The sequence below is a fragment of the Halichoerus grypus genome, chromosome 4 (assembly GCF_964656455.1).
Source record: "Halichoerus grypus chromosome 4, mHalGry1.hap1.1, whole genome shotgun sequence".
Classification (NCBI taxonomy): Eukaryota; Metazoa; Chordata; class Mammalia; order Carnivora; family Phocidae; genus Halichoerus; species Halichoerus grypus.
This window is the reverse complement of record NC_135715.1, coordinates 76,394,995-76,406,288: the sequence shown is the minus strand read 5'-3', so window position 1 is coordinate 76,406,288 and position 11,294 is coordinate 76,394,995. Positions and strand designations below refer to the sequence as shown.

The 11,294-nt window shown below is 39.5% G+C and overlaps 1 protein-coding gene across 2 annotated transcripts in view; it reads left to right on the top strand.

The window, feature by feature from the left end:
- Positions 1 to 52: 52 nt before the first annotated feature.
- The window catches only part of SGCG (sarcoglycan gamma), a 127,307-nt gene continuing 116,065 nt past the window's right edge, over positions 53 to 11,294 (top strand). The window contains exon 1 of one of the 2 annotated variants that reach the window (XM_036074315.2): positions 53 to 418. In XM_036074315.2, coding sequence (XP_035930208.1) covers positions 365 to 418 — 54 coding nt within the window. In that variant the 5' untranslated portion in view covers positions 53 to 364. The remainder of the gene's footprint in view (positions 419 to 11,294) is intronic. The other variant, XM_036074309.2, reaches the window with a different exon arrangement.

Here is an 11,294-nt window from a genome sequence, read left to right as displayed (position 1 = left end):
CGTGGGGGGCGCGCGGGGATGGGGCTGGAAGGGGGCGCGGCGGAGGGAGCCGGGCGCGCTGGCCCCGCGCGGGGGACTGGGGTGTGTGGCCCGCTGGGGGAGCCCCGGGCTCGTCCGGGCGCGCGCGGGGTTGCCTGGGGGCGGTGCCGTAGCCGGGCCGAGTCTCCCCGGGGTGTCTGGCCTCCGCCTCCGCTCGCGCCCGGGCAGTGGCGCCCGGAGTCCGGGCGGGGATGTGGGCACCCGCGGCTCGGGGGAGCGGCTCCCCCGCCCAGAAGCAGAGTTGTTGCTGCGGTCGCCGAGGAAGGAGGACGGAGCCGAGGCCCGCGCTGTCCGGAGAGAAGACAGTGGTCTCATCCCGTCGGGAATGAAGGGAAATACGGTGGCCGTTTGTTCGCCGGGACCCCAAGAAGTACAGCAGGTAAAGAGAATGGTCACGGACCACCACTTCGTTCTCAGTTCCCCCAATTTCCGTTGTCCTTCCTTCTCTTGCAGCCCCCTAAACTAACTCTTCCGTTGTTAGGATCCCGTTTCCTCTGCAGCCTTTCCCCAAGCCCCAAAACTATCTTCCCACCCTGCTTCCTCTTCCTCTGCGTCTTCTCTGCCCCAAATAGCGTTTTCCTTCCTCATCTGCCAGTCTACGAGGGCTCTGGGACACGTGTGAAACGTAGTTTAGACAGTCGGCCTTTCTTTGCTGGAAAAACTTTGCTAACTGATCTGCAGTCTGACGTAACACTTAAATAACTTTGTCTTGCGGGGAGGTGGGGTAGCGACGGAGGGAGGGGATGAGGGAGAGAGAGGCAGGCGTGGGGGGGGACGGGGATGAGAGAGAACGAAAATAAGAATGAACTTGTTTTCTGTACATTGATTTTGCCAAAAACATTGCCCTGGATTGCTGACTAGTCTATCCCTTGACACTGAGTAAGCAGAGTGGTTGCACCAAGAAGTGCAAAGTTGCACAAGGTTTACTTGGCATTTTAGAGGGGAACAGAGATCCTTCAAATCACAGGTGGCTCACACAGTCTTCAGTGGGATGATAACTTGATGATCCTCCCGCCCCCCTTATACCCACTACCCTCTAAAGTTCCCATGGTTGGTATTTATTTATTGGCATGTTATTTGGCTAAACCAGGGTTAAGCAGTTGGTAATTTTTAAATCTCTACTGGATGGTCTGATGTTTATAAATAGTGGTACAATCACATACAATTTTTCTGTGAAATAACAACTCATCAAGTGATACCAAATGTTGTACAAGTAGATTTTTAGTGATGACACTATATATGCATGGTATTTTTGCATAAATGCTGTTGGGTGTTCCTTAAAACAGGTAAATCTGTGTTTGTAAAGCCATGGAATTGTGTTTATTTTTTTTAAAGCAGATCTTTTGTTTTTTTGTTTTTTTTTTATGGCTCTTCTTGTGCTTTTCTTCCTTTAATGTGAGCAAGCTATAAAAAAAACCCTGAAAAAAAATTCTTACAATATTATTCAAAAATAGATGTAAGCTGATCTCTTGGTTTTTGGTGATGGAATATTTTACCAGAAGGTTCAGTGTCTCTGATATGAGAACTTCCTCTCTAGAAAAAGTGCTTCCAAAGTGATTAGCAAACTGACATTCACCCTACATGTGTAAAAATATCATATAGTAAACTTTTAAAGTTATTCAATCATGTTTTCAAATACCTTGCTTTGCCTAAGTCCTTATGCTCTTTTGATATTTAATGTTTATTACTGAATCATTAGGCACAATATTTAGTAGATATTACACCTAAATCATTAATGTATCTAGTACACCTCCACTGTGGGCTTACAACTATAGAAAAGTTGTCCTGTATAACAAGTATAATCTAGAAGATATTTCTTCAATCTTGAAAAAAATATAGTGATGAACAATCCATTTAATAAATTAGACATACATAAGCAGACTATAAAAGAAATCAGGAAACTTTGACATTTAACAAATCATTTGTTTTTTAAACTATTAAACACTTCTCAGTGTTAATGAGAATAATAATACTCTAATTGTGGCTGGAGGATATTTCAAATATATATATACAGTATTACATTTTGATCAACATCATTTCATTATCTTGGGTATGACTTTTTAAAATTTATCAGACCCTCGGGGCGCCTGGGTGGCTCAGTTGGTTAAGCGACTGCCTTCGGCTCAGGTCATGATCCCGGGATCCCGGGATCGAGTCCCGCATCCGGCTCCCTGCTTGGCAGGGAGTCTGCTTCTCCCTCTGACCCTCCCCCCCTCATGTGCGCTCTCTCTCTCTCTCTCATTCTCTCTCTCAAATAAATAAATAAATTAAAATCTTTAAAATTTATCAGACCCTCATTTTGATGTTTAGTTGTTAAGATTGTGTCCTTCAAGAGCTCCTACTGTCCTTTGGGTAAAATAGGCAAATATCTATGGACATAGTTACAGTTAAGCAAAAAGATAATGCTAATTTTATTTTTCTCTAGAATTGTACTGTTAGAAAGTGATTTATATGGACATGGTCATCATAGTATCATAACCCGAAAATTTAATTTCCTAAAGACAGGTGATGTAGCTTTGTGATTTGTCAAAAAATGCCCATTTCATTACGTCTTCTGTAGTTGAATTTATGTGAAGTAAACACAGCTGGTTGTATGTTGTGAATGGTACAAATACAAGTATCTCTTGTTTGAAGTGTATTTGCATATAAATTTCTGAACACACCTTCTAAATTAGGAAACAAAATAGCTACATATAACAACTTGTGGTTTTAGCATACCATTTTGTTAGGTATGAGGGAAGTATTTGTGTTGGAGACAGCAGGAAAAGGAAGGAGATAGTAAAATAATGCTTCCTAACTATTTTAACGTCATGGATTCCTTTGAAAACCTGGTGATAGTTTTAGATCTGCAACTTGGACTGGATTTCAAGAGGTTAACAGTTCTTAAAGCCAGTTCTGGACCCCTGGCTGAGGTCACCTAAATTAGATTCTCAGCATGTAGATGGGCTCAGTTGCTGCACATAAAAGACCTTGAGTCAGTCCATTATAATAAAGTATGATGACATTAATACTTACATTAATAATAAAACAATGAAAACTTAATTGGAAAAATAACACGAGCCAGGTATCTAATTTCTACAAATTTCTAATTTGTAGAAATGTGCTTGTGATATTTTGTCTAGTAGACTTTTTAATATTTATGCCTAAACTCCTTTTTCAAAAATAACATATAATAAGTGAACTGAGTGAAAAAAGGAGAAAATTCTAAAATAGGAAACCTTAACTAAAATCATATTGCACTGAAGACAAAGGCCTAAGTAAGCAACCAGGTATAAAAAGGGAAGCGCTGTATAAAAGTTGTGTTTTTATAAAGAATATCTTTATGAGTCACTGAATTATTTACATGGAATTCTGTGGGTTGGATTATAATTGAGGCTCTCTTGCATTTCGAAGGCGTGAGGTGCAGATGCCCCCTGTATATAAAGGACTGTTTGCATTGTTTTTCCTCCCAGCTCCTGCTAGGCTACGCTGTCCTAACCAATGGCCGCTCTGGGGAGCCATGCCTCCTCCTCTGTATCCTTCTCCCTTAAGATTCTTGATTCAGTCTGTTGGTTTATAATCCCCCTTAATTCAAAATGATTTGAGGTAAATACCCACCAAATTATTCTCCAGAGAATTTCCTTCTCACGTGTGGAGCTTGCAGCTATCCCTCTGACTTCCAGCACGTGCTCTCAAAAGGAAAGTGCGGTGTGCATCCCCTTGACTGAGCTCCTACTTTAAGCCAGGCGGCAGGCCTTCATTAAGTTTCATCCGTCTTCACAAGCACCCTGTGAGGAGGGCCCCACTTAGCTCAGATGGACTGGGCCCAGAGAGGCCATCATTTGCCAAGGTGATTGCTCAGCCGAACTGAGTAATAACACAGACCTGACACCAAACCTATGCTTCCCACTGCAGCACAGCACCCAAGAAGACTGCTGGGCTCAGTCCTGCCTGTCATTCTTCTTGAGGATGCAAAATAGCTCAAATGACTAAACCACATGACTAGTGCTAGGAATACTTTGAATCAAGGAAAAGGAAGGCATTTAACATTTAAGGGTAACATTAACTAGTGTAAAGCATGAGCACCGGGAAACTTGGTGCCCTTAAAAACCTCAGAATTCTTCTTTGGAAACTCTGGAAGTCTTCTTGAAGGCAACTTCAGTGTCTTCATTTTCCAATTAAATATTTTTTTTTGACTTTTTACTAAATCGGGCAAATACAGAAGGCCAATAAAATAGATAAAATAGTATCTTATGAACACAGTATTCCATTAGCAAGCCTCAAGATTGTGGCACATAGTGGGATGGTGGCTAGCCCACTGGTACTTACTGTTTTATGAAGATTTTTATTTTATTCATACTTACCTAAAGCAACAGTTCTGTCACCCTTCACATATCATCATATTTTGCTGCCTCATTTTTGAGGCCTTTCTGCCTTTTTTTTCCTTTCCTTTCCAATATCCAAACTTGGAGGTGTATGTAAGTGGGGAATGGCGAGAAACAACCCAACTAGAATAGTAAAAGAATGATCATCCAGTCCCTTCATTTGACGCATCTCAAGCCACAGGTAACTGTCCCACGGTGTGTGTTTCTTTAAGAAATACCACACTCTGCTTAGGGTTCTGCCTGATTCTTCCAGCTGACACTTTGTACAAGCCTGGAAAAGTAGATGTCACTACAGATGCATTTTGGCCTTTCTCATTTCCATCTTCCATTTCTTCTCAGGCTGCTGATTGCATCATTCCACATCACATCATGATAGTTTAATTGCTCCAGTGATTTGTAATTATTTTGTGTGAACTCATCTACACTGAGAGTTATTCTTAGATAGGACTCTAAAATGCAGCGGGTGTGAAGGTGTCCCTAGGAGTGGTTCTCCTTGTGCATCTGCTGGGATACCAGGGGTTTTATGGGTCTCAAAGCAGTTTTTATGTAAATCTCATGGTTGGGGGTTATAGCAGCACATATTTGTTATAAATTTGGACAAACTGTCACCTGTAAATGGTACAGGCTTGTGGTTGATGCAAGCTTATGATTTTGCTTTCTATGTAGTGGTTTGTCTTTCTATCCACAGCCTTAGAGAAGGAGGGATCTCATCTTGGACTTTCCTTGTATGTGGGAGCCCTGGCCTTGCTCTGGATGGAGGCCAACTCTCCCATCTCTGTTGGACATTAAGATTCAGGCTCAGTCTCTAGGCCCATAAGTGGGTCTGATAACCCACATACTATGTGTAGCATCACCCCCAGTTATCTCTGGCTTTCATTTCCATACTTTTTTCTAGCCTTGAGAATGTTTCATTCTTTCCTGTAATTTTGACTACATATTTTTAAAGTATTACATTTTATGCAGAACTGTGTCTTGGTGGTACAAATGGGGCTCTCTCATGTCTTCTCAGTCCTTTATATTAGAAGACCTCTCTCTGTGTGATACATTTCATTATTTGGGGGGAACATTTCCTATGTAACTATTTTTAAAGATAATTATAAATAATAAAAAAAATACATTGTACATCATACTCTGAGCTAGATTACAAGAGAGTTCCATGATGTTCATTATCTAAATTTTAAATAAACCAAATTTTAACCAACTTCTGGAATTTTAAAATGAGCAATAAAGTTAAATGGTGTATTAAATGATGTTAAATGGTTAAATTATAATGAAGATAATTCTCAATTATTTATGTTAATTATGCAACCTGTAGGTTAAATTGGTTATCTAACCTATTGATTATTCTTGGGCTGTCTATACCTTTACTACTAAATTTTGTTTTTATTTATTAATATCTCTACCAAGTATTAGTTGCAAAGTAAGGATAGACATCAGGACAGTTTTGTTACTGATTAGAGTTTGAGCGATTGTTTGCTTGAAACTAATAAATTGAGGTTTGAGTATTTTATTTGTCTTGTGACATAAAACTCAGACCTTAAGTATGAATTTGTAGTTAGAGCAGGTACTCAGGTAAGTACCAGTTGATTTCAGGGTTTTTTTTTTTTACTTTGCCAGGGGGAGTGAAGGGGACATAAGAATATAATATAATTATCAGATTCACCTCTTAGATTAACAATGATAATGAGACAATAAGTTTATTTTTAAAATAATAAAACCTAAGTAAAATATGATTTGCATGTCTACAGTATAATCTATTTCCAATGAGATGTATCAGGAGTAGGCAAACTTTTCCCATAAAGGGCTGGATAATAAATATTTTGGGCTTTGTGGGCCATAGGATCTCTGTCACAACTACACAACTGGCCATAGACGTACATAAACGAGTAGGCATGGCTGTGGTTTAGGGACACTCATAAGAACAGGCGAAAGGTCTTACTTGACACACAGGCTATCATTTACCAAACCCTGATCTATACTAATGAAAGCAATCAGTTTTAAAGAAATAACTTTAGTTGTGAAGTATTTTTCAACATAGATTGATACTGCCAGCCTTAAAAATTAAACAACAAAGCCTACCAAGCTGCAAATTAGTTTACTTGGGAATAGAGATATTGCAGTTTGGGACGTGTAAACTATGGGGAACCATTGGCAAGCCCAGAGAACAGGGAAGACTATCCTTTTGTAGAGGAAAGCAGGAAGTTGGGAGGGGTTGTTTTGAGCAAATGTTCATTGGAGTTTGAAGGAGTAGTGGCTTCTCATTGGCCGAGGTGACTGAAGTTGTGACAGCTTTTCATTGGCTGTGAGGAAATCTTACTCCCTCCTCCTGGAGTGTGTAGGCTGTGAGGAGCCTAGTAGTGCAGGAGAGCTCCCCATCATGACTTCCGAAATTGTATCGTACCCATCAGTTAGCCGTGATCATCTGCAAAGTTGGTTTATGATTTTGTTCCTACGTACAATAATCAAAAGGAGGTGAGCCAGAAGAGTCATTTTCCTTTAAGAGATAAGAAGGATTTATATAAATTGGAACTAAGGGGGAAAACCCTAAAAATTATTTTATCAGGTTTGCCTCTTTTGACACTTAAAAGATAATACAATTTCATTAAACTATTTAGTTTCATAAAGAATTCTTAGTTTCATACTGGGAAGGGCTCCAGATTTTTCTATGTTGCTTATTTTTAAAATATTAACTATATATTTAAAAGTGATGTCCTTTATTTGCTACACATTAAACAGTTGGAAGATGTTTTTCCAACTTGTAGATTTTGGTTATTTAGTTTGTAGATAATTTTTTTCAAATATAATAAAAGGTGGTAATCATCTTACAGTATATAAATGTATCAAATCAACATATTGTACACCTTAAGCTTTTACAATGTTATATGCTAAATAGACCTCAATAAAGCTGGAAAGAAAAGAAATTAATGGAACCCTTTTCTCCCACTTCAAAAAAGAAAATACTCTTATAATGGTGGCTCCGAATCACTATATATGTGTACAAACCCATAGAACAAACAACACCAAGAGTAAACTCCAGTTTACTGAAAGTAAAGTCATTTTAAGTGATTATTATGTGTCAGTTCATCTTTGATTTAAAAAAATGTATCATTCTGGTGAGATATATTGGTAATGGAGGAGACTGTGCATGTTTGGGGAAAGGACGTATATGGCAAATCTCTGTACCTCCCTCTCAATTTTGTTGTAAACCTGAAACTGCTCTAAAAAAATAGTCTCTAAAGAATGAACAGTGCATACATACACCACATTTTCTTTATCCATTCATGTGTTGAAGGACATGTAGGTTGTTTTCATATCTTGGCTATTGTAAATAATGCTGCAGTGAACATGGAAATGAAGATATCTCTTCAAGATCCTGATTTATTTCCTTTGAATATATACCCCTCCATTTCCCTCTCGGACTGCTGTCCGTCAGCCTCCTCTTCCTGTTGGCATTTCCCTTCCCACATACCTGGACCCATGTTGATGGCCTGAATTTCCTTGGCCTGGCCAGGGTCATCAGCTTCCACCTATCCATGCATATCTGCTCTGTCCACTGAGAAAAGTCCTGCCACAGATCAATCCTATAGTGTGATTTTCCTATAGTTATCCCAAAAATGTTTCTAAAATCCCATAAATGTTCAGTTGCCAGTGCTGAACATTCACAGCCTCCAGCCTCAGCTGGAAGGACACTTAGCCTCATGCTGTGATCGTTCATTTATGCTCGACTTTTCCCTCTCCCATCCCATTGGGAGCCGTTCCAGACCTTCTCCACTGTCCTTACCACCCTTAGCAGATGAGATCTCTCCTGCTTTCTCCTTCACCTTCTTCAGACCATTACATTTCCGTGACCGTCCCCCCCACCTTGGGTGCCTTCCCCTATTTATGAATTAGCGCAAGATTAGATACATGTTTGAGGCTTACATAAAAGAAAGACCTTTAGAGAGAGAGATGGTGGCTACACATATGACTGGTTTATTAAAGACAGAAAATTAATTATTATCAGCCTACTTATGAGCTATTTAAAGCAATCTTATCCTGTGTCTGTTTTGATATAGTTTTTGTTTGAATTTTAATCAACTTACTCTATTACAATGGGAAAAAATTGGGGCAAAGAAATGATTTAAGACAGTTTTTGAACAATGAAAGAACATAAACAAAATGAATATTATAGCATTATCCTCAAATCAATAATTACATTATTTACTAAATTCAGCCAGTAAATACCTGATATTTCTTGGGCTAAATTTTGAAGTACAAATGTTGGTATTTTAAAAAGGAACAAAACGATAGGGAATGAAAGTAAAAAAAAAAATTAATTATTTTTTATATATTTTTTTAAATTTAAATTCAATTAGCCAACATCATTAGTTTCAGTTGTAGAGTTCAGTGATTCATCAGTTGCCTATAACACCCAGTGCTCATCACATCACGTGCCCTCCTTAATGCCCATCACCCCATTACCCCATCCCCCACCCACCTCCCATCCAGCAATGAAAAATAAAATTTTTGAAAGACTTGAGAGGAGGGCAGTTTTAGGTTCACAGCAAAATTGAGAGGAAGGTACAGAGATTTCCCATACTGCTCCTGCCCCAGCCCCAGCCTCACCATTATCAACATCCCCTCCCACATTTGTTACAACACTGTTACCATCCAAAGCTCACAGTTGGCATCAGAGCTCACTCTTGGTGTTGTACATTCTCTAGGTTTGGACAAGAGTGTAATGACATGTATCCCCCATTATAACATCATAAAGAATAGTATCCATGCCCTAAAATTTCCCTGTGTTCCACCTAGTCAGCCCTTTCACACCGCAGACTCCTAGGGAGTACTGATCTTTTTATTGTCTTCATAGTTTTGCCTTTTGCAGGATATCATATAGTTGGAATCATGTAACCTTGTCAGATTGGCTTTTTTCACTTAGTAGTAGGCATTTAAGTTTCCCCTACATCTTCTAATGGCTTGAGAGCTCATTTCTTTTTATTGCTGGATGATATTCCATTGTGTGGATGTACCAGTTTGTTAATCCATTCACCATTACCCAGGTTTGTATAAAATCTTTTTAAATGCAAAAATTATATGACTTCCTTTTCTAAAAGCATTTCTAAAAGTATGTCTTTTCATACGAGTCAAACTTTTTTGTATTATTTATGATGTGGGAAGAAAAAGACCTGGAATTACTTCCTCACAGTGTACAATACAGTTTGCATCCAAATAATTGGCTGTGTTCTAGAGGTTTGTTTGCAAATCTGAATATATTTTCTCAGAAATGTCTCATATATCTGTTATGTTGTAAGAATTCTTTGCAAATGCTTCTTTAAGCCTAATGTAGCTAAACAATAATGTTTCTTGTTGCACAAAGCCTAAACATTATTCAGAGTATCACTTCTGTGTTTCAGTTATTAAAACCAAGAATATATCAGAATATGTGATGCTCAGGATTGGCCCAAAGAATAAGGACTCTTTCCTGGGCAAATAACTGGGATGAGTTTTCAGTGATAGGTTCAGTAGAAAGGAACCAAGTGTGGTCCTGGGAGAGAAGGAGAATTCTGCACACAGCGGGGTGTGCAGGAAGATTCTACACATGTAGTGGGGATGAGCTCACAGCCACTTGGGGGACATACTGATGTGTGAATTTATACCAGCCATATCTACAAACCAGTAGTAGACTTTATGTTCACACAGCATAGCCTAGATTTGGAAAAAGCTTAACTATTTCTTTCAAATATACCAAAAAAAGAAAAAGAAAAGAAAAAGAAAATTCTCACTTTGGGAACCTAAAGCAATTACTTCATTCTATTGAGTTGAAATGAACTGTCAAAAATGACTAAGCTTTCAGTTATACTCCTGGGCATAAAGGTGAACTGAACGGAATCATGTTCCAAAAGAGAGCACTCAAATTGCCAGGGATTGAAAGTGAGATAAGATCTATAGAAGAACTGGGAATCCTGAGAGTCTGACTCAAACCAAGGCCACAGAATTGTCCTCAATTCTGTGCTCTGTTTAAGCTTTTGCTGAAACTGAGTTCTCTATTTTCCTCTTCTTTGGTTATCTAAGATTGTGTGAAAGACCAGAATTCTTTCAGGAGTAAGGATCCACAGAAGGGTACCCATGGTGCCTCCAAGTTAGTTTTCACAAGGAGCTAACAACCCTTTTAACCCTACGGTAAAGAGACACGTGGGTGACAGACTTCCACATTGAAGATGACAATGTGAGGGTAGTATTTATACAGTGCCCTCCTGAGATCATTCAAAAGCAGCAAAGTGAGTGAGAAACTCATTCAAATTCTATTTTAGGCAACACTAGGAGACAACCAAAACCCAAACCACAAAATTAGTGGAAAGTATTCCAAAAGAGTGGGGATTGAACAGGTATGTGTCTGAAAGAAGAGCGAGAGAGGTCCTCAGAGCTGCAGGCTCAGAAGACGCAGCACTGTGTGTGTTTCAAAGGTAAGAGTGTGTCCTGCGTGGTGCAGTCTGCACATCCTACACACAGGAGGAGGAGGAGATGAATGAGCTGACAGCAGGGGATCTCTTGCACAGGCTCTGTGCCAAGATGCAAAGGTGGGCAGATGAGGAGTCACACAGATAAGTCACATGTCAGGAGGCAATCTGTCTGTTGAAGCTAAGCATAGGACAGATCTTGTATTGTGAAAGAAAAAGGAAGGAATGAAGGAAGAAAGAAGGAGGGAGAAGGGGAAGAAAGGAAGGAAAGATGGAAGGAAGGAAGGAAGGGAGGGAGGGAGGGAGGGAAGAAGGGAGGGCAAAAGAAAAGGGGAGGGGAGGAGGGGAGAGGAGAGAAAGAAACCAACCAAACAAACAAACTGAGAAGTGAAAACTAGACAAACACAAATACTCTGGGTCATGAAGAAAATTCCAGTCAGACCAGAACATA